Genomic DNA, 24,186 nt, shown 5'->3' with positions numbered 1-24,186 from the left:
TAAATAATGGTTTATAGCCGGGTGTTGGTGGCGCACGTCTTTAATCCCAGCACTCGGGAGGCAGAGGCAGGTGGATCTTTGTGAGTTCAAGGCCAGCCTGGTCTCCAGAGCGAGTGCCAGGATAGGCTCCAAAACTACACAGAGAAACCCTATCTCGAAAAACCAAATAATAATAATAATAATAATAATGGTTTATAGATCAATGCTTTGCAGCTAGAAAGTTTTAGGAATAACTAGGGAGGTGCCTCAGCAGGTGTGAACGTTGTCCCTGTGTTTGCAGCTCATTTAAATATGTGTGTATGAAGTACAGACGTAAGTTTCAAGTTGCCAAGTGAAGAAATTGATAACTTTCCTTGAAGATCTTCATAAAGGATTTATGTAAGAATACATACAATAGTGAGGAGTTTAATTTGATGTGTAAATTTGCAGTATGTGGAAATGGTCCTAAGAAAGGTCATTAAAGGGACTAAAATATCTTAAAAAAAAAATTTCTTTTATTTTTTTGCGATGGGGTCTCCAGTGTAGTTCTGGTGGGCCTGGAATTCTCTATGTAGATAAGGCCACCTCACACTCAGAGATCCACCTTCCACCTCCTCCCTTGTTCTGAGATTAAAGGGGTACACCACCATTTTCTGCAATAGTAAAAATTAATCAAACTATGAGACAATGTGATAAAAAAAATGTATTAAAGTTGATTTTTAAAACTTTTTAAGTACTGATTTTTTTTTTCCAATTCTACATTATTGACCCTCCTTTAGCCCTCAAATTGCCTTAACTGGCAATGTAAAGTATTTGGGGCAATGTCAATAATAGGCTGGCTGGAAACATCCATTCAAATAAATATCCATTCAAATGTCCTCTGTGACTGGAGTGATGTACCATATGCGAGTGCTCACAGACAGCTGGGATTGACAGGCTAGGGAGCCTGAATCTTCCTGACAGTGGTTATGGAGCCTTCTCAGGCTGTTTAGCTGCCCCACAGCTGCTCAGGGAGCTTTTCTCAAAGTTGGTACCTGCAGGACTAGGTAGCCCTGTCAGGTCTGTCCGTTCCTGATTCGGGGGCCTGGGGGGGGGGGGCTTGGGGGTTGTAGGGATTTCTCTTCACTGCGTACTGGAAGGTACATGGCTAATTTCTGCCATATTTTAAAATGCAGCTTAGATCTTTATTTTACCTTGGCCCTGTGTCCTTAGGCAAGTCACTTAGTTCTCTGAGACTGCTGTTGTCCCCACTGAGTGCACAATGGGGCTAATCTTAGCACTGATGTGGGATTACTATAGGGATCAGAGGAGCAGGGCACATAAAAAGGCACTTGATTTCCTGATGTTGTGGGATGAGACAGTGCTGTTGACATTGCCCAGCACTTTCATCCGCTCTCCCTTGCCGAAAGGAGTAAGTCACAGTCTTGGCCCTCTTGCCTCAGTGTCCCGGTGTGGTAGCAAGAGTGCACCACTGATGATAGCTACTGCTGATGACTACTGTTTGATGGATTGTTTTCCCCGGGCTGGGAATTGGCCTTAGTGCCCGTGTGCATGCTGGGCAAGTGTTCCCAATCCGGCAAAGGCATTCTTTACTTTTGTAAGAATTTACTTACTATTTTCTGTGTATGTGTTTGCACACCTGGATGGATGTCTGTGCACCATCCGTATATAGGAGCCCATGGTGGCCAGAAAGAGAGAGTGTCCAGTCTCCAGGAACTAGAGTTACAGATGGTTGTGAGCCTCAAGTGCTGAGCCATCTCCAGCCCTCCAAGTGGTATTCTTTAAAACTAGAAGTCCTGTATTTCCTTTTCTACCCAGAATTCTTCTCTGCACTTAGCCAGTGCTTTGCAGTTGCTGTCCTGATGACCAGTTCCTCTGAAAGCTGAGGAGAGGTTGCTCTGTGCAAGATCTTTCTCAAACACTAATTTATGGAAAGCCAATGAAAATGATTCCATCCATTTAATCAGAATTTTAAAAAAGATTTGTTATTTTAATTTATGTGGGTGTGTGCATGTGTGGATGCCTGCAGAGGCTACATGGGTGCTGGGAACAGAGCCGAGGTCCTCTGCAAGAGCTAACTCCACTGAACCATCTCTCCAGACCCACATTCAGAATTTTAGCTTGGGAATCAATATCATTTAAGCCCCGAGTTACAATTAGCTTTCACTATCTTTCAGAACCTGGAAGGAGTCCCAAGGCTGCTTACCGTAGTTTTTAAAGTTCAGTCCCACAACTGTTATATGCTTCACATGTTGAAAAGTAGTTAGCTTGAATTTATTTATTCATTCTAAGGGTTAGAAAACTAACAATTCATAACTTACTTATGGTAAACTTTGATTTTTAACTGCGAATTGTTTCTCCCCCTGTGGCATGTGCTCAGTCTGTCATGGTATGTTTAAAAACAAAAGCAAAAGTTAAGTGGGAACTGTGTTCACAGTAAGTAAAAGTTTGACTTGAATTTTTTTCTTCTTAATGAAGGAACCCAAATGATGATTGAAGGCTAAAATGATTTTATTGGAATCACATACAGCGTGATCAGTTTCTAAGATCTCTAGGTACATGCAATGTTGTTCATTCTTGCCTACTGGGGTTCTTCACTTAAAACATCAAAACTAGCCTGGCAGTGATGGCGCACGACTTTGTAACTTTCATCCCACCCCTCAGGAGGCAGAAGCAGGTGGATCTGTGTTGAGTTCCAGGCCAGTCTAGTCTACAGAGCAAGTGCAGGACAGCTAGGACTGTTATACAGAGAAATCCTGTTTAAAAAAAAAAAAATCAAAACAAGTATAAATACTTTTCATTAAACACCAAGAACATCTACAATTGGGTTGAAAATACAATATGTGTACATTATCTATCAAGCGTATTAGATTTACAGTTATATCTGCGTTCAGTGGGAGACGTACTGTTGCATAGTGTGCTCTGCAGGGTAATGTGGGAGGAGATGAAATGAAATTCTATGGAAAGTACAATCCTTAATTGCAGTGATTTATGTAGGTATGTGAATGTGGAGAATTAACTTTTCCCCATTGTTCAGTGTTGGGGCATCACTTACCCTATTATTGAAATAAGTTCTTATGGACTTGGGCTTGGGCTGCAGCACAGGGTCTAGCACTTGCCAGCATATGTGAGGACCTGGGCTCAGTCTCTAGTGCTGTGTGTAAGGAAGTGAATTTAAGGAAAGTTCCGCTTCTTACGTGGAGGGATGGTATTCAATACTGCCAATATTGTCCCCTAACTTAAGAAAACAAGAAACAGCGGTCCAGACCTCGGAAGCCACGGAGGCCTAGAAATGAGGAGGGTGAGCAGGATGGAGAGTTGGAAGGTCCTGTGATTGACGAGTCTGCACTTTCAGCAAAGGAGCTTCTGGGCTTACATCAGGCTGAGGAGCGACTGAAGAGAGACTGCATTGACAGGCTAAAAAGGGTAATGTTTTAATGCATGCGTTTGCTAGATTGTGTCTGAGTTTTACTCTGCACTGTGTTAGTAATTGTAATGTTTGCCTCAGTGGATTAGGCTTTCCACTTCTTTATCTTTGTGTAAGTCTGCATGTTCAGGGTTCTCAGTGTGAGTTAAGAAAATGAAGAGTGACTGCCATTGTAGCTAAATAAGAATGACTGTCAGTTTTGAAAGTGATAGGGGAACCATTATTCTGGCTAATTTTGTTTCTAAATGTCTGGAGATAAATCTTTCCGTCAATCTTCTCAAACTAGCGACCACGAAATTGTCCTACAGCAAAGTATGCCTGCAAGCTATGTGATGCTCTGATGGATTCCATCCCGTTCGCTCACAAGCACATGAAGGAGAAGAGGCACAAGAAGAACCTCAAGGTGAGTCCCTGCTGACTGTCTTCCCTGTAGACATCAAAACCAGTTATCGACTGAATATATTTTAGCAAGAATATTTGTCAGATGTGTTTGCTGGGTAGCCCTGTGAATTTCCCCAAGTACAGACTCAGGCTGTAGGAAGCCATTGGTGGGACCTAGGTATTCTTACATAAATAAGACACATGCTGTCTGTTGTTGCTGTCCTTGTTCTTGTCTCCTTATTCCTACCTGCTCCTTAGAGACAGACAGAGAGAGAGAGAGAGAGAGAGAGAGAGAGAGAGAGAGAGAGAGAGAGAGAGAGAGAGAGATTGATAGATTGAGGGGATGGAGACCACCATGTCTAAGATAAGGAAGGCTGAGAAGTGGCCAGAAAATTCTATAGGGTACTGTCTCAGTGAAAAGTGACAGGTAGCTACTTCGTATGAGTCCTTTTTTAATCTTACCATTGGTCTTACAAGGAAAAGCAGGAGGAAGAGTTGCTCACCACGCTGCCCCCGCCAGCACCCTCCCAGATAAATGCAGTTGGCAATGCCATTGACAAAGTGGTGCAGGAGTTTGGTTTACACAATGAAAACTTGGATCAGAGGCTAGAAATTAAGCATGTCATGGAAAGTGTGTTCCAGCACAAACTACCAGGTATTTTCTGGATTTGTTTTTCTATTTAGCATGTAAGAGTTCTTCATAGTTCACGTTACTTGTGCCTAGTAAGAATTAACTTATGGCCTGGGCACAGGACTGCTGCCTGGAATACGGGCTTACAGAGGTGGAAGTTAGGGGTTTTCCTGAGCTGGAGCCAACCAGCCTGGGCTATATCGAAGACCCTGTCTCAAGAAACAAGGCATCACTAGGATTTTTTTTTTTTTTTTCGTAAAACGCCTATTTTTAGTGTTCTGGTGGTGATGTGTTTTTTTTGGTGTGTATGGGTGGTGGGGAGGAGGGCAGGGGAGTTTTCATTTTGTTTTGTTTCCCTTCTTTCCTCCAGTGGGCTAGGCTGGTCTGAAATTTGCTATGTAGTCCAGAGTGACCTTGAACTCATGAATCTCCCCCACCCCCTTTAGTTTCTTGTGTGCTGGGATTAAAGGCATGTACCACCACATATAGCTCTAGTGGTGTGCGTGCGTGCGTGCGTGCGTGCTTAGGCACACGCGCGCTGAATACTCCATATTATTGAGACACTATGAGGTTCTTGTATATGTTTGGTTACTTTTTTGGTTTTTTGAGACAGGGTTTCTCTGTATTGTTTTGGAGCCTGTCCTGGAACTCGCTCTGTAGACCAGGCTGACAGATCCTCCTGCCTCTGCCTCCCAAGTGCTGGGATTAAAGGCATGAGCCACCAACGCCCGCCTTGGTTCCTTTTTTTTATCTGAATTAACATGGGTTTTTTTTTGTTTGTTTATTTTGCAGTACTGAAAGCAAAGCCTTTTGTAAATATTAGACGTGTGCTTTGATATTGGCTTATCTCTTTTTTTTAAAACGAGGCTTATTTATTAAATTAAATTAAATCTAGGACCTTGCATTTACTAGGAAATTGCTCTACAATGAGCCCTAGCCCAGTTAAACGAAAAGAGGTATCCTAAAGTAATCTTTAGATTATATATGTCAATTAGATATACATAAAAGAACTGTGTAGAAACTGAGTTTGGGATACTCGTATATATTATGTGCTCTTGTTTTGTTTATTCTTGCAGTGATTTTCCAAGTTATGCCTGTCTTTTGCCCCTTTCAGTTGTGGGGATAACTTTCTAGGGGCATGCTGTCTGTTAACATTTAAGGCTGGGAGCAGTAAGTGCCTGACAGTCACTGACAGGTCCTGCACAGCAGCAGACCTGTCCCCCCCCCAACTGGCTGGGCCTCTGCAGGCAAATGAGTGAAGTAGCTTAATCAGCTTTTGAGTCTTTCTTGTGTGGCAGAATTGCCAGTGGACAGTGGACAACCCCTTCCAAGGTCCCAACACTTGGGAGACTGATGCAGGAGGATCATGAGTTCAAAGCTACCTGGGCTACACATTGAGATGGAGAGGGAGGTGGCTAAATTACCTCCAGCACACTTCTAAATCACTCTCACTGGAAAGTCATGCACATGGTGCTGTGACAAGCAACCAGAATTAAAGGCACTTCCTCTTTTTGTTTTTCTCTTGAGACAAGAGCTCACCATGCAGCCCTGTTTGGATTGAAACGCTATGTGGACCAGGCTGGCCTCAAACTTAGAGATCTGCCTGCTCCTCCATCCCAGGTGCCGCCCCACCTGGCAGCACTGTCTGCTTAAGCAACTTGTAGGTGCAGATGGGTGTCACCTGTGTGTGTTTGTAACATTTAGTTTCAGTTCCATCCTTCCATTGTGCCAAAAGACCTTCACTGTCAAGGGCAGCCTTTTCCTTAAAAAAAAAAAAAAAAAATGATTTAAGTGGTTTCTTGAGTTTTAACAGTTTTCTGTAATAAGGTATATTTTACAAGTAAAATTCACTACAGTTACAAGTGACCAAGTGACACCTTTATAAGGAAATAGATTCTTTCTCATCCTCATGGGAGTCTTCTTTGCTCAGCCTCTCAGTTGGGGGGCTTGGGTTCCAGCCTCACCACATCCAACTTGTCACGTTTTAAATTGTTCTGTGATACTTTTGCAAATGATTTTCAGAAGTTGTTGTGTTTTGTTAAAGGCTTTTTGTTCTTGCTGTGGTGATTTCTACTAAAAAAAGCAAGTTTAGAGCATCATACAGGGGCAATTCCAACACCTAGGAGGAGGTGGAGCCAGGGCCATCGGGAGTTCAGTTGCTCTTGGCTACATGGGGATAGGTATACCTTGCCTCAAAGACCTGTCTCCTCACAGAGATGATAATGTTAGTTGAGTGCAGTAGATGAGCCTGTAATTCCAGCTTTGGGGAGGATGAGGCAGAGTGATTAACCCAGGATCAAGGCAAACCTGCACAACAGCAAGAATCCTTAGTTTTTAGTGAAACCTACTCCTTATAATAAGCTAGAGCTATGTGTGGATTCTGACATGAGGAAGATATGATTGCAATAACTCATTAGTATACTGTAGGTTTTAAAACAAGGTGTCCTTTCAACATTCAGCATCAGAATTCTAAAAATCATTACAGTTTTCTAACACACAGTGTGAGCCTGATTATATAGCAGTCTTCACAGCTCATGGTAGGGTGGCTGCAGTCCAGTGAAAAGTCAAGCAGACTGCTTTGCAGTCCTCTTTTGTGAGTGCCCAGTCTCGGCGTGGTCTTGCTTGTGTGCACAGCTTTGATTGATGGCTTTGTGCTTTAAGTAGCAGTGCTTGGTTACAGCTTGTGAGAGATTGTACTGTTTGTGACTCCCATGTGCTTACTTGTTTCTAGACTGTTCTCTTAGGCTGTATGGATCTTCCTGCAGCAGACTTGGCTTCAGAGACTCAGATGTGAACATTGATGTTCAGTTTCCAGCTATCGTAAGTACAAAATGATGTGCTGGACTTTGCAATCACAGAGAATTCTTTTATTTGTTTAGCTTTTAAGAAAAGTTGTATATTTCCATGCTTGTGTGAACTCATGTGCCCTTCCTCTGGTATATATGGGGGCGGGGGTGCTGGATGTCTGTAGATGCCTGTGGGGCCAGAGAGGGCACCAGATCCCCTGAAGCTTGTGAGCCATGTGATGAGGGAGCTGGGATCTGAAGTCTGGTCTTCCAGAAGAACAAGTGCTCTTAACTCCTGAACCCCTGTCTGTTTGAGCTTATTTTATTGCTGAGTACATGGGGCCAATTGTGTGTGTTTTCAGTTGGCTGGGAAGACATTCTTGGTCTTAGAATATCAAGCCAGTTGGTGATGTGACTACTTATCAGAAACACACAGATCCTGGTGTCCTTATCTGTTCTGTTCCTCTCAAAATATACACAGCAGCCACTTTCTTAAAGGAGTAGTGGGGAATCTCAGGGACACGAGGGACATGGCGTTTAGACTTGAGAATTCTCAGGATTTGGTTGCTGATCAGTAAACAAGCATGCATTCCTCAGGATCACATGGATTGTGAGGAAGTCAGGCTCTAACCCAGTTGGTCTTTGTGCTCCTTTCTGATAATTCAGCTTTGTCTGACATCAGCCTGCTGTAGTTCACACTGGCAGAGGCTTTTCCTGGAGCATGCTCAAGACTGTGGCTGTCGGATGGCAAAAAGCGGAAATGCTTTTAAATGTGACCTGGATGTGAATAGATTTTGAGACTTAACCTCCTCCCTGAGGGTTTTCATTTTTATGTCTTCATCTTCAGCTGCAGAACTTTATTTTTTTACTTTACAGATTTTCATGCTTATTTTGGTATAAATCTTTCCTGCCAGCTTGTAATGCTGGTTTTCTAGACGTATGTATCTTGTGAGGGTATGTATATCTCCATGAATTCAGAAAGTTTAAATTCACTTCATAAAACCAGCTCTCCTGTGAACGGAAGGTAGATATTCAAATAGTGTACATTCATGATCTGGGAACCTAATTAACTCCCAAGTTCCTCTTACATGTCATTAATAATAATAATAGTGATGGACCAGAGAGATGGCTCAGTGGATAAAGGTATTTGGCCCCAATCCTGATGACGTGAGCTCAGTCTCGTGCTACAGACTGTCCTCTGGCCATATGTATGCCCCACACATATGCATAATGAATACATCACATGGACACCCCACACACATGAACAGTGAACACATCACATGGACACCCCACACATATGAACAGTGAACACATCACATGTACACCCCCCACACACATATGAACAGTGAGTACATCACATGGACACCCCACACACACATATGAACAGTGAGTACATCACATGTACACCCCCCACACACATATGAACAGTGAGTGCATCACATGGACACCCCCCACACACATATGAACAGTGAGTACATCACATGTACACCCCACACATATGAACAGTGAACACATCACATGTACACCCCACACACATATGAACAGTGAACACATCACATGTACACCCCACACACATATGAACAGTGAGTACATCACATGTACACCCCACACATATGAACAGTGAACACATCACATGTACACCCCACACACATATGAACAGTGAACACATCACATGTACACCCCCCACACACATATGAACAGTGAGTACATCACATGTACACCCCACACACACATATGAACAGTGAGTACATCACATGTACACCCCACACATATGAACAGTGAACACATCACATGGACACCCCACACACATATGAACAGTGAGTACATCACATGGACACCCCACACATATGAACAGTGAACACATCACATGTACACCCCACACACATATGAACAGTGAGTACATCACATGGACACCCCACACACACATATGAACAGTGAGTACATCACATGTACACCCCACACATATGAACAGTGAACACATCACATGTACACCCCACACACATATGAACAGTGAACACATCACATGTACACCCCCCACACACATGAACAGTGAACACATCACATGTACACCCCACACACATATGAACAGTGAGTACATCACATGTACACCCCACACACATATGAACAGTGAACACATCACATGTACACCCCACACACATATGAACAGTGAACACATCACATGTACACCCCACACACACATATGAACAGTGAACACATCACATGGACACCCCACACACACATATGAACAGTGAGTACATCACATGTACACCCCACACACACATGAACAGTGAGTACATCACATGTACACCCCACACACATATGAACAGTGAGTACATCACATGTACACCCCACACATATGAACAGTGAATACATGTAATTTAAAAAATTTAGACTTTTTAAAAACCCTAACGTCATGATGGAGCATACCTGTAATCCCAGTACTAGAGAGCTAGAGGCAGGAAGATCAGGGCTTCAAGGCTAGCCTCAGACAAAGCAAGCTAGAGACGGGCATAAAGTGAGGAACTCCCTGATACACACACACACACACACACACACAATACACACACACACGCACACGTAGACACACTACACACCTCGAGCACACACCACACAGACACACCACACATACACTCCTCACACACACACCAGCTACACAAGCCTACATTTTAGTAAAATATTATTCCCACAGAGATGGATAAATCAGAACTTTAAAGCCAGAAGAAACTTAGATTATCCATTTACTCACTCTGGTTCCCACTTTTTTTTTTTTTTTTTTTTTGTAGTTGGTTTATGCTTAGTTCAGTTGTTTGTTAAAAATATAGATTCTGAGGCCAGGCCTGTGATCCTAGAGGTAGATAAGGTGGGTCTCTGTGAGTTTGAGGCCAGCCTGGTCTACATAATAAAGTTCCAGGTCAGCCAGGGTTATTTAGTAAGACCCTGCCTTTGAAACAGCAACCAGATTCTGGGGTTGAGTTCCTTGACGTCTTGTTCATAGCCTCTCATTCCTTGCTGCACTTGATTCTATAGCTACCTGGTTCAGTAACCCATAAGTTTATTACTGCTTTTTAAAATTTTTATTTGTGTGTGTGTGTGTGTGTGTGTGTGTGTGTGTGTGTCTGTCTGTCTGTCTGTCTGTCTGTCTGTCTTCCTGTGGGAATGTGCATGTAAGTGTAGGTGTGCCTTCGGAGGCCAGAGGAATTAGATTCCCCGGGAACTGAAGTTACAAGTGGCTGAGAGCTGCCCAGTGTGGATGCTGGAACTGAACTCAGGTCCTCTGAAAGAAAAGAGTTTGCTCTTAACTGCTGAGCCATCTCCAGCCCCAATCTTAATATTTTTTTTTTAAGTTTCAAATTCTGGTTAGTGGTTTATCAGAATAAATTCATAGTTATTTTGATGTGGTATCATTAATGTAGCAAATTTTTACTAAGCTCCTGTTATATGTAGGTAGGTACTGTGCTAGTTTGTAAAGGACAAGATCGGCCTAACTCTGGTGGCACTTGTAGCTAGTCAGGAGATAAACTGTTTCCTCAGTTATTAATTATAGTGACAACCATGCAGAGAAGCAAGGCTGAGTGGCAAGCTCTGGGAAGACTTAGGTTCCTCAAAGAGGGCACATTTCCACCAGACTCGGGTTAGGATGTAGAGACCGGGTCACTTGTACATGATCTTGAAGGCTGTGTAGTAAGACTTTGACTCTGAGCTGACAATAACATGGCATCAGCAAGGATTTTAAGGACCCTTGGAGCTCACACCTGTAATGCCAGCATTTATGAGGCAGTGGTAGGATTATTGAGTTTGAGGCCAGCCTGAGCTATACAACAAGACCCTGTCTCAAAAGAAAAGAAAAAAAAAAAAAGGCTAGAGTGATGGCTCAACAGTTCAGTGTTCATGCTGCTTTTTCAGAGGACCTGAGTTTGACTTCCAGCTCTCACATGAGAGTGGTTTATAACTGCCTATACCTCCTGTTCTGAGGATTTGACACCCTCTTTTACACACACACACACACACACACACACACACACAGAGAGACACACAGAGAGAGAGACACACAGAGAGACACACAGAGACACACAGAATCCATTGGAGACTTTTAAAGGGTTTTGGTCGGTTGTAGAACAAAGATTGGAGTAAGGGATGTTGATGACAGAACCTTAGCGCTGTGCCGCAACAGTGTTTCAGAGTGAGAGAAACATTGTTGCAGTAGAGCCCTTTCCCTCCACTTTGAGGGATTACTACATCAAGAATGAGTTTGTCCGCAGTTAGCAAGTCCTTCACCCACCACACACATGCCTCTTATGGGCTCTTCGTTGGCCTTATACACAGGCTAATGACTGTTTTCTTCACCTGTAGCAATGTGCATTTCTTATTTGGAAAGCAATTTGGGGAACTTCAGACTGTATTATACCAGAGAAACAAAAGTGTTTAGGGATTATTTCATGTATTCATTCATTTATTTCCTAGATGTCTCAGCCAGATGTCCTCTTACTTGTTCAAGAATGTTTAAAGAACAGTGGTAAGGCCAAATTCTTCCACATTTTGCTTCTGATTTTGTCTTCTGTCTATAAATTTGAATATATCTTACTACCAAACTACAAGTAGGAAGTTCACTTTTCTGTGGGTACAACCCAAAACAAAAATAAAAGTAAATGTCCTTGAATTATTAACTAGAGGCCAGTTAGCTCTCTGCAGGACCACCAGTCAGACAGCTGTTAGTTTGACAGCATTCAGAATTAATGAGCCCTAGACTGTGAGTGAAAATGCAAAATATGTGCTATTTACTCTTGAGAGTAAGCTCATAGTGATTTGCTTTATTGTGTGGTTTAAATCAACATTACAAGTGATAAATAGATGTGTCCCCACCCTGATTAATGTAACAACAAAAACAGTTGTTCCAGATGGGCTCATCAGTTGTCTTGTCCAATACAATGTCCCCCTTGGGGCTTATGGCTTTTTCTCAGTAGCTAGGCCTTATCAGATGGTACCGTCCCTTGAGTTAGGCATTATTATTCTTTTATCATAAGAAACATTCAGACATGTCATCTTGTTTCAGCCAGTGCATATTTTGACACTACCGTTGTCCACAGAGCATTTAAATGCTGCTTCAGCACTGTAGTCTCCCTCATCCACCACTAGATTCAAAAGGATAGGACTTTGTAGGATTGTGAAGATTTGATTCCTGGACACAGGGACCTCCCTTCCTAAGTGCCCTGAGGGGTGTTTGTGGCAGTGGCCTCTCAGGCTTTCCCAGCTCTGCTTCCACAGAGGTTTTCATTAACCCCTTCCGTTGTTTGCCCTCTTTCCTCAGATGCTTTCACTGACGTTGATGCTGACTTCCATGCCCGAGTGCCAGTGGTGGTGTGCAGAGATAAGCAAAGGTCTCTGTGTCTTTGAGCTGTTACTTTATATGATCGATTTCATTTGGGTTGATTGTGAAATAAAGTCTGTATGTAACCCAGGCCGGCCTGGGATCACAGCAGTGTACCACCACCCACCCCACCCCCCAGTTTATCAGATTACCAAAGTCACAAGTACTTTGTTAAATCTCAGGGTTAACTTGTAGAATTGTAAATTTCTCACCTGGCTATCACTTGTACTTCTTGCTGGCATGTTTCCTGTGCTTTCTTTCATTTGAAGAAGAAAAGGAAAAAGAAGTGTTTGGAAGTATGTTAACAGATTTCAGCTGGACTGGCCCGATTGAATAGTTGCTTCCTCTCAGCGCCACCTTCCCCACTGTTTCCCGTGGCCTTAGTGGCATCTGGGACGGTGGCCCGTGTGATCGCATGTGTCAGCCCTTTTCCCTGGGAAAGCACTCTCCCAGCAACCTATCAGGCTGTGACGTGACGGCTCTGGTAAAGCAGATGCCTTTGACTCTCAGGAGGAAACTCTTGTACCATTAGGATGACCAGAGCAGACCTTTGATAATACTTGTATGTTCTTGTGCTCTTTCCAAAATATTTTTAATATTTGTGCTGGCTGCTCCTCAGAGGAGCTGGGTTTGGTCCCCAGCACCCGCTTCATGGCTCACAGCCACCTGGGATTCCAGTTGCAGGGGTCAGACGCCCTCTTCTGACCTTCTAGGGCACCATTCATGTGCACAGTACACAACATACTTAATTCAGACAAAACAGGCACACACATAAATCAATCTCATCTTGAAATCCAGCATCTTAGTGAGAGTTCCTGAGTGTAAGCTTTTCTTTTAAGTTTTACTGTTGCTGTAAAAGTGCTGATGTAGAAGACCAATCCCTGTTTAACACAGTTTTTCTCTTTTCCTTCCCATCCATACCTTTCCCCTCTAGTGGTCTTCTTTGTAAAGTGAGTGCAGGAAATGAAAACGCTTGTCTAACCACGAAGCACTTAACAGCTCTTGGAAAACTAGAGCCGAGGCTGGTTCCTCTGGTGATTGCATTTAGATACTGGGCAAAGGTAGGATTGAGGGGGGCTTGGGGTGGGTTTTGTCTTGTTTTTTTGTTTGGATTTTGTTGGGTTTCTTTTTGTTTTGTTTTGGCAGCCCTGCTATCCCCAAACTTGCAGCAGTCTTCTGGCTCTGCCTCCTCATTGCTGAAATTACAGGCGTGTGCCCCATGACTAACTTCAGATGTGTGTCTATAGGTATCAAGAGAGTGGATGTCAGAATACTGGACTAGAAACTTTAAAATACCCAGAAGGAAAGCTCAGAGTTTCTATTTCAGTGTGGCATTATTCTTCAGAAGATAAAATGAGTCACAATGCTTTTAAAAATCAGATTTGGGTCAAACTTGTAGAATTTGACCCAAGAAGTTCTATCTTAACTTCTTTGTGAAGACTTTTCTGAGGTGGCAGTGTGTGTGATGAGGCTTCTTATACCATGTCCAGTAACTGATTCAGAGACCTTAGAAAGACAAAAGGTACTGCAACTGTCTTACAGTGCTGTGCTGTTCAGAGTAAAGTTGTTGAGTTGCAGTGTCAATGTAAGCAGTTCTAAATGAAGATCACATCATGATAAGATTAACAACTGGCCAGCTGTTAGCACACAGCCATAGTCCCAGCACTAAGGAGGCTAGACTAGAAACTCAAGTTCCAGAGAGGCCTAAACTTATTAGCTGCCGAGACTCAACAAAAACAGCTACAGGAATGAAACATCCGGTTACAAATGGGTTTCATAAGCAAAGCTTTGCTGATTCAGGTGTGGCTATGCTAGGAGGTTCCATTTCTTAAGTCTGAGATATACAGGGTTCCCAATTTTAACTTGGTGAATGGGGAGAGCCTTACAGGAGCTGGAGGTGTAGCTCAGTGACAGTGAGTTTTTGATACAAGTGAGGCTGTGGGTCCAGTATCCAGCCACTCCCAAACAAATGTCGCTGATGGTGGTTTGGTTTTTTGTAGCTTTGCAGCATCGACCGCCCTGAGGAAGGAGGCCTGCCGCCATACGTGTTTGCCCTGATGGCCGTTTTCTTTCTCCAGCAAAGGGAAGAGCCCCTCTTGCCAGTTTACCTAGGATCATGGGTATGACACCTTTTGGTTGATAGTGATTTAATAAATTCCTTAGGAAAACACTCTAAACGCTTAGTCAGACCTAAATTATCTAATTATCCTACCGTACTTCCATTACTGAAATATTAGCAGTGGATGACAACATATTAACTCTGTACCCTCTGTAGTGATGACACTGTTTTTAAAGAGTACCTCATCTTAATTTTGAAACAACTCTGAGCTGAGTTTGAATTTTTCATTGCACTTAATTTTCTGACTTGACACTTGATTTTATGTAGCATCTCCCTGCTGTTTGGAAACCACCAAGACTTCTGTCATATTTGTATCATTTGGTGATGTTTTTCAGACTGAGTTGCATTCCTGCCCATATTACCTCAAACATCTAGGCTCAGCTCATCCTCTTGTGTCAGCATTCTGAGTATCTGGGACCATAGTAACACTTTGTGTCTCTGCTTTCCCCAAAGCCATCAAACCAAAGAAAACAAACCGGAGTTTTCCCTAATCATGAGCTGCAGAGTGATGTTTTATCTTATCTGGTGGCATTGTCCTTAGCAGTGGACACTTTAGTCTGGCTGAGGGTATGGTTGAAGTGTTGTGCACTTGGCCTAAGGATCCCATGTCCACACTCTGACGCTGGGAGCCGAGGCGTAAAGACCTTCTCCAAGCTAGGTGTAGTGTACATGCTGTAAAGTTAGCACTCTGCAGGCTGAGTCAAGAGGGTGGCGGCTTCCAGGATAGCCTGTCCCTCAAAAGGGGGAATAGCTCTAAGCAGTTATTTGATGAAGGGATTACAGTTTGCAACTTGCTAACAAAATTAACTACCTGGTAAAGCAAACAAAAAGGTCCACATTTGTTCAGTTAAAGCACAAAGGATCCAGATTTTTCACAATACAGAATAGTGTTTATAGTGTCTAGGATGCAATAAAAAATTGCCCTGCTAGACAAGAGCAGGTTCCTGTGCATTAGTTGGCATTTGGTTGCTGCAGTGGCCCACGTGAGAGATCAACTTAAAGAAGCATTGCCTTGGTACTGGTGGCTCCACTGTACGTTGTCTTCGCTCTCTTGGTGTGGTCTTTGATCGCCTGATATGTCCATCATTGCAGGAGGAACATTTAGCATAAAAGACTGTTCACTTCAGAGTGGCCACAAGCACAGAGAGAGGGGAGGGCATGCTGTAGAGGTAAAGTCAACGTGAGGTCCCAAGTCAGATCCCTAGAACATTTGTAAAAAGCCAGCTATTGTGTTGTATATTTGTGAGTCCAGTGTTGGGAAACTAACTCAGGTGGGTCCCTAAAGCAATCTCACCAGCCAGCCAAGCCTAATCTGGTAGGTGTCAGACCAAATGAGAGACCCTGTCTCCAAAATCAGGGTAGGTACCTCCTGAGGAACACCAGTGAAGGTGGTCCTCTGGCTTCCACACATATGCACAAATGTGCCCTCCTGCACCATCCCAAGCACACACAGGACATGAGACCCCAGAGGCTCCAGTAAGGGTGTAGCCCAGGGACCTAACTTCTTTCCAGGAGGCTGCACTCTCCCAATGTTCTGCCATCTCCCAAAAGCACTGTAGACTTCCAGCACAGCCTTCAGTGTGCACAAAGGCCAACAGTATCAGATCCCTTTGGAACTAGAGTTGCAGGTGGTTGTGAGTACCCGACATAGGTGCTGGGAATCAAACCACTGGGCTATCTCTCCAGCCTCAAATGCACATGTTTTATAATAGTAAACATGGCACTTTCAACCAAAAAAAAAAAAAAAATAGTCTAGTAGCCTTTCTTCTTCTTTTCCCACCTCCTCCTCCAATGTTGTCTCACCCATTTTGAGGCCTTGGCTGACCTGGAGCTTGCTCTGTAAACTAGATTGACCTCAAACTCATAGAGATCCACCAGCCTCTACTGGTTGCTGGGATTAAAGGTATGGGCCACCACACCTACCTGGCAGCCTTATTTTTGCTAGAGAAGTTGAATTTGACAGTAGACATCTGTAGGAAATATCCACAGCTAACTTCTTATACTTTCTTCCTTGGAAACATTAAAAATGCCTTTATTTGAAGGTTCTGGGAGAACCTGCGTATAGCTGGCAGATACGGTATTGATGGTTGCAGCTGCCTCAGCACTCAGCATGGAACTGCTCTGGTGTGCCATGGGCTGCAGGCACCTGCCCAGGCTCTGCTTTTCCTTCTCATAAGAAACTTTCCCAGCCATCACTGATATCCTAGTATGAATTTGTTCTTTAAACTCCCTCTTACACCTTAAAAAAAAAAATTTCAAATGCTGATCAAAATTTTGGGAAGCTACCTTCAATGAAATTAATGACCACAAAGAGTGGCAGTACTGTGTCTGGTCCCCTCCCCAAGCAGCCCACCCGATTTTTGCTGTCATACCATGACTTCTGTATTAGTTGCTATTCTATTGCTGTGATAAAAATACCATTATCTTAATTTGGGTTTCTATTACTATAAAATTCTGTGACCAAAAGGAACTTGAAGAGAAAAGGGTTGACTTTACCTGAGGGAAATCAGGGCAGGAACAGGAGCCCAGGCCACAGAGGAGGATTAGCTTTCCAGGGATGGTACATCAAGTTTAAAGATTAGTAAACTTTTTAAGTTCTGAAACTTTTGCTGTTCAAAAACTTTGTTAAGGACAGGATAGGCTCTGTGGTAGAGTGTAAATGGAGTTCTTTATTGGCCTAAATAATAGAAACCCAGAGTCAGATACAGAGGAAAATGCTGAGAGCTCAGAGAGAAGGTGCAAGCCACAGCCACCTTTCCCTCCTTAGCTTCTCAGCAGAAAAGAGTGAGGAGTTCCTGCTTCTTCCTGCTTATATCCTCTCTGCCCGGCCATATCACTTCCTGTCTCTGCCCAGCCATCTCACATCCTGTCTATCTATACAGACCTCCAAACCTCTATGGTTAGCTAGAGGCAAACAACACCATTCTCTGCCCTTCAGACAGGCTTTATTTGTACAAGCAAGATATCACCACAGTAGAGCCCTTTCCTGGTTCTACAAAAAAGAAGAAAATGTAACACGAATAATAAAAACCCAGAGACAGCTGAAGATCAGAAAAGCAAAGCAGCCAGCCAGTAGCTCTCACCTCTGCCAATGTGCGTACAGAAGGGGCTAGTGATCCACTGAACCTGAGACTGCCCTGTGATCCTGTCTCCTTCCACCTTCTATTCCTCTCCCCGCCCAGCCACGTCACTCCTGTCTCCACCCCCCTAGTGCTGGGATTAAAGACATGAGCTCTGTTTCTCTTTTAGACTGATCACTCTCATGGAGCTGTGGGTGGCCTTGAACTCAAAGGGATCCTTCTGCCTTTGTCTCCTAAGTCCCGGGATTAAAGGTTTGTGCCACCACTGCCTGTCTTGGCTTCTGTGGCTGTGGATAGTTTTGCACTCTGATCTCCAGGCAAGCTTTATTAGATCACAAATAATATTTCACCACAAGAACAATTATGAAGAGCAGAAATACAGCATTGACTTTAGTAACCCTGATTGTATGTGTCTAACAAAGAGACAGTATCACCCCATCTTTCACAGTGTCACTCCCTGTCTTCCATGGTCTCTTTGGGACAGTCGTTACAGATCACTGTCCTCTCCAGCTATTTTGGGTGTTGTGTTAGAACAACAAACCAAACAAAATGCATATCATAAACGTGTGTACCAGCCAGGGTGAGGTCTTTCTCATGCACTAGCACATGTATGTTAGGCTGTGGTGTTTTTGAGAAAAGGAGAAGAGTGATGAGGAGAAGGATATAGAGAAAAGGAGTGGAGTCTGTGGCCTTAGGAAGACTGGGAAAAGACTGACTTCTTGTGTGGAAGGGAAAGCAGGACAGGCAGGAGAGCTGTGAGCTCTTATACTGTAGTAGGATTGCTGTCAGCTGAGCCATTGATTGACAGGTTCCCATAGATGTACATTTGGTAACCTGTTCCACAGTTTAGTATATTCGTTAACTTGTGGAATTACATATGATAGTTGTGTTGTCAACTTGACAGAATCTAGAGTCACCTGGAAGAAAGAAGGCTTCTATGCATGCTGTGGGAGTTGTCCTCAGGTTGATGTGGGTTAGAGCAGAATGCTACACTCACTTCTCTGCCATGATGGACTATGAGCTAGGATAAATATGTTGTCCCTCATGTCACCTCTTTCAGTGATAGGGGAAGTAGCCCAGATACCATGACTGATGATCCCAATGTGTAGGGAGAGAACCGTCCAGCACTCCATAGTGCCTCTCAGAGCTTAGCGCCTCAAACATTTTCTTCTGCAGGGCACTGACATTTTCTTTAATAATGTCAAAAAAAAAGAAAAAAAATACACAGATTTTTTGGGACTTAATAAGAATTCATAATATCTAATGTTTTATGGGCTAGTGATTCTGGGAATCAAGTATGCTGCCATCACAGTGTTCTACCACAGAGCTAGCTGTGTTGTTAGCAGCCTCCTAACTTGTGCTGTGTGCGTGTGCGTGTGCGTGTGCGTGTGCGTGTGCGTGTGTGTGTGTGTGCGTGCGTGCGTGCGTGCGTGCGTGCATGCGGCGTGCGTGCGTGCGTGTGTGTGTGTGTGCGCGTGTGTGCGTGCGTGCATGCGGCGTGCGGGGTGTGTGTGCGTGCGTGCGTGCATGCGGCGTGCGTGTGCGTGCGTGCGGGTGGTGTGCGTGCGTGTGTGTGTGCGTGCGTGCATGCGGCGTGCGGGGGGGGTGTGCGTGCGTGCGTGCGTGCATGCGGCGTGCGTGTGTGTGCGTGCGTGCGTGCGTGCGTGCGTGCATGCGGCGTGCGTGCGTGTGCGTGTGTGTGTGTGTGTGTGGTGCGTGTGTGCGTGCATGCATGCGCGTGCGGGGGTGTGTGTGCGTGCGTGCGTGCATGGCGTGCGTGTGTGTGCGTGCGTGCATGCGTGCGGGGGGGTGTGCGTGCTGGGGGTGTGGCGTGCGTGCATGCGGCGTGCGGGGGGTGTGCGTTCGTGCGTGCATGCGGCGTGCGTGCGTGCATGCGGGCGTGCGTGCGTGCGTGCGTGCGTGTGTGTGTGTGTGTGTGCGTGTGTGTATGCCTGTAGGCATCAGAGGCCAGAGGCATCAGATCCTCTGGAACTACTGAGTTACAGGTGGTTGTTAGCTATCACATGGGAGCTAGGAATCAAACTTGTGTCCTCTGGAAGAGAAGCTAGTGTTCTTAGACACCAAACTATCTCTCCAGCCCTGTTTTACTTTGAGACAATCTTGCCAAGTTGGCCAGACTCTCCTTGAACTCCTTCCTTTTCCTCCTGAGAAGCTTGGATTCCAGGTGTGCACCACCATCCCCTGAAAGCTGTTCTGAGGTGGGGAGAATCTAGATCATATTTGCCTATCTTCACAGTGCTGATAGGAGCGAGTCCTGGCATCCTTTGAGAAGTTTTAAACACTGTGCCACGAGCAGGTAAATTATGGCATCACTGCTCCCGTAATGAGACTCCATATCTCAGGATGCTGAGGCCTAGAGAGATGCCTCAGACTCTCAAGGGCACATAACTAGAGGGAGCTACGGCTTAAGTACTAGTCCTTTCTACTCTAGAACCAACAACTTCATATGCTTATCAGGCTGTTTTGTTTTCTCTTAGGATTTTATTTTGGTTTGTTTTTTTGCTTGTTTCCAGTCTGTGACAGGTCTCAGACATGCCAGGCAAGCAAGTACTCTAGAACTATGATCCATCCCAGCATACTGAAAATTTACTTTGCAAAGTCACCATGACTTTTGCAATTCAAAACCCTGCTTTTACCCTGAGAAGATACTTAAATTACCAAATTTCAAAGGTAGTTGGTGAACTATCTTGTATTTTTTATTTCTGTAATTTGATTACTGTGTATGGCCATGTGCACGTTTCTGTATGTGTGTGGAAATCAGAGAACAACTTTCAAGAATTCCCTGCTTCCTCCTTAGGATTGAACTCAGGTCATCAGGGCCTTTACCCATTGAGCCATCTTACCATCATCTAATTCATATCTGTGGTGAACTATAGTGTGTGTTAAGTTTTTATTCCTATGAGCATTTTAGTATCCTCTGTCACAGAATTGTTCATACTATATAGTAAGATGTGTCTGATTATTTTTCTAGATTGAAGAATTCTCATTAAATAAATTAGGGAATTTCAGCCTCAAAGACGTTGAGAAAGACTCCGTGATCTGGGAGTACACTGATGACACCACAGGGGGCACCAGCACTGCCAAAGAGGAGGCACCCAAAGAGGCTGCAGCCAAGAAGGGGCAGGTGTGTTCTCTCCCTCCTAGATATACCACTGATTTCCCCCTCGTCTTAGTAGTGGTGTTTGTGCATCAGTCTGTCTCCCTGTCTTCTTTGTCTTCACTACCCTTTGGTTTACATTGCTTTGGGGTTTATGAACAGGGTCTTAGCTCTGTTTCCCAGGCTAACCCTGCAACTTACTGTGTAGCCCAGGGTGGTCTGGAATCCCTGGTGGTCTTCCAGCCTCAGCCTCTCAGAGTCCTGGGATTATCGACATGAACTGCCATACATGGCTGTATCTTAACTGTTTTTGAGATGTAGTGTAAGTTACTTGTACAGAGGAGGGGTCTCATTACATTCAGCATTTCTCTGCATGACTGTAATATGTTTTGATCTTGTTCGTTCCTCGAGTACCTGCCCTTTCTTGTTCCCCCTGCCCCCTGGCGCTTGTCCCTATCCTTGTCTCTGATAGACCCTTGTTTGACTGTCCTGCCTCATCCCATGCTTCCATTCTGCATATGAGACAGAGTGTGGGGTGCTCACATTTGTGGGACTGCTTTATTTTAAAACATTTTCATGCCAGCAACATAATTTCCTTTTTTAATGGACAAATAAAATTTCATTTATTTAGAGAGACCTATTTTTCATCCATTTATGGGTTCCTAGGCTGACCCCATAGCATGACTGACGTGAGTACTGCATTGGTAAATGTGAGTATGCAGGCTTCTCCATAGCAAACTTTTAATTATAGGGCTGGGGTATATGGTTGTCCCTGTTTATTTCTTAAGGAGCTCACATACTTAACTATTTCATTTCCTTGTCTATTCAGCCTCTCGAATAAACAAGCAATGAGAAAGGTTGAAAAATGGATTAGTGATGTCAATTTATTTATATGGCTTCTTCTATGTGCAGAGGCCTTTTGAAGATACTGAGTGGACTCCTTTGATGTAAGATTACTGTACTAGCCATAAAATACTTCATGGTTCTAAGACAAGTGTACACTAACATGCTGCTCCTCTAGTCCATGGGACAGTGGTGAACTGTGGACTCCGGTTTCCTAGAACTGGGGAGATAGAGGAGACACCCCTGACCCTGCTGTCCAAAGACAGCACCAGTCTGTTTTCTGTGTGGGTTTTGATATGAGCAGCAGCCTAAACTCTTGAGATAGTGAATGTGAATTTGTGTCCCAAGACAGGCCACTTAATCTTGCTGTGCTCCAGCTTCCTGTTCCTCCCCACAAATAATCTTGACATCCTCTCCTAACCCACTGACTTCTAGAGAGTTTAACTCAGTGCCAGGCATGTGGTGAGCACTTGGTCAACACTAGCTGGTATTCTTACTTTACTTGGAAAAGAGAAGTTCAAGCCAGTGGTGTAGCTACTGAAAGTCATGTGAAGTTCCTTGCTATATGCTTTGAAGGCATTAAGTGAGAGACTTAAAAGTCCTTCATAAGCCTACAAATGGCTGTGGATAAAGAGATAAAGTTAACAAGGCTCTCAGGCTTTGTGTCCTCAACTACAATGTGTGGGATTTAGACCACTACATCCATTCCAGTCAGGAGTCTGAGCACTGCCGTGTAGTCCCACCAAGTGACTTTCATGATTGCCAGAATCCATACCACTCATTTTGAAGTGTGGTATTAGAAGTGTGATTGTAGACAAATTTATATACTCTAGGTGGAAAATGTTTTATTCGTTGTTTATTAGAGAAAAAGGTGAAGAAAAAGTCATTGTTATGTGTCCATTAATGCTTTATTTTAAATTTGTTATTTGGAGGCGTTAAGCAACGTCTAACATACTTAACTTCAGAGTGGCGATATGCTTAGCCTCTGCCGATTCTTCCCGCTAAGCCGTGTCACCAAACAGTCATGAAAGTGCTCGGACTTTCAGTTCCTTCTCGTAGCACATGGGAGTTGAACTGAATTACCTCTAAAGAGCATCTTACAGGTGTGACGTTGTGTTTCAGTGATATTTGCATTTCTTCAAAAGATAGTACCTGAGAGAGTGCAGAGAGCAGCCATAACTGCAGCTGCTTTCCCTTGCTTCTGATTTAATCCTCATCGCTGTCCTGTGTTATAGGTGTATCATCCCTACTCTGCAGATAATGATAGCGACCATTTTTTGAACACTGTCTGCCAGGCACTGTGCTAAGCACTTTACAGACACTATCTCACTCAGTCCTCCCAACAACCCTATGAGGTGGGTACTGTTATTCCCGTTTTTCCAGATGAGGAATTCAAGTCTTAGAAAAGTCATAGACCAAGGTCATCACGGCTAGTACCTGGCAGAGTGTGGATTTTAAACTAGGCTCATCACACAGCCAGTTCTCTTGGCCATTATCCCACCTGTGCTGCCAATCATAGCGTGGAGAAACTAAGTTGTAGAGTAGCTAAAAGCTGTGAGCTGGCAGAGTCACTATGGGACATTCCCGTTCCTTTCTGTCTTAAGTCCTGTGCCCTTTCATTATGTCACGTATGTTGTTTGAACTTGTCAAAAGTCTGTGATTGACACACTAGTGTCAGCTTCTGATATTAAGTACTATTTGGCTTTAAGATTAAGTGCCGATCGGCAGATACAGTGTGTCGGGGCAGTGATGGTGAGCCCCTTCCTCCTCCCTGCCACAGCCGCACCAGTCTCTTACAGGTGCCTGCACAGGTACCTACTGCTGAGATGCACAGTTAGCTGAGCTGTCTGCTGCTGTGGTGAAATTCCTGGGACAAAGGTGGAGTGTTAACATGCTCGATTCCCAGAGTGTAGGGCTGTTCACCTCTGACCAATTAGAGCCTACAATTAGATTATTTAGATGGATTGTCCAGCTCATGGTTTTCCGGAAGTCTTCAGATTTTTTGCTTAGGTTTGAGTGATCTCTAACTTCTCCAGCTGAGCTGGCATCTCAATTAACCTCTGTGCTCCTTGTCATTCATAGGTGCCATTGACATTTAATGTAAAACACCAGCCTTCAGTGCCAGTTGGGCAGCTCTGGGTGGAATTGCTGCGGTTCTATGCTTTAGAGTTTAATCTGGCTGATTTAGTGATCAGTATTCGTGTCAAAGAATTGATATCCCGGGAATCAAAGGACTGGCCCAAAAAGCGCATCGCTATTGAAGGTAATAAATACCCCTCGGTTACTGTTTACATAGTGCCCATCTAACAGCCCGTTTTTATCACATCTCTCTTTACAGTTCCTACCAGAGGTAGGCCTGGTCAGAAGGTAAGACCAACACTACACCCCTGCCTGTAGTGCATTGGGTTGTAAGGGACCATGGGCTAACCCCTGAGGCACAGTGTCTTCATGTCAAGT

The 24,186-nt window shown here is 44.0% G+C and overlaps 1 protein-coding gene across 5 annotated transcripts in view; it reads left to right on the top strand.

Moving 5' to 3' along the window:
* The window catches only part of Tut7 (terminal uridylyl transferase 7), a 57,943-nt gene that overhangs the window by 3,636 nt on the left and 30,121 nt on the right, over positions 1-24,186 (top strand). For all 5 annotated transcript variants that reach the window (XM_027409690.2, XM_035443021.1, XM_027409691.2 and 2 more), the window contains exons 3-12: positions 3,224-3,405; positions 3,693-3,809; positions 4,265-4,442; positions 7,150-7,238; positions 11,666-11,717; positions 12,510-12,579; positions 13,504-13,630; positions 14,570-14,689; positions 20,761-20,913; positions 23,812-23,992. In XM_027409690.2, coding sequence (XP_027265491.1) covers positions 3,224-3,405; positions 3,693-3,809; positions 4,265-4,442; positions 7,150-7,238; positions 11,666-11,717; positions 12,510-12,579; positions 13,504-13,630; positions 14,570-14,689; positions 20,761-20,913; positions 23,812-23,992 — 1,269 coding nt within the window. The remainder of the gene's footprint in view (positions 1-3,223; positions 3,406-3,692; positions 3,810-4,264; positions 4,443-7,149; positions 7,239-11,665; positions 11,718-12,509; positions 12,580-13,503; positions 13,631-14,569; positions 14,690-20,760; positions 20,914-23,811; positions 23,993-24,186) is intronic.

This window comes from Cricetulus griseus, chromosome 3, assembly GCF_003668045.3.
Source record: "Cricetulus griseus strain 17A/GY chromosome 3, alternate assembly CriGri-PICRH-1.0, whole genome shotgun sequence".
NCBI classification, from domain to species: Eukaryota; Metazoa; Chordata; class Mammalia; order Rodentia; family Cricetidae; genus Cricetulus; species Cricetulus griseus.
Note: the sequence above shows the minus strand (reverse complement) of the source record. Positions and strands in the feature narration are given on the sequence as shown.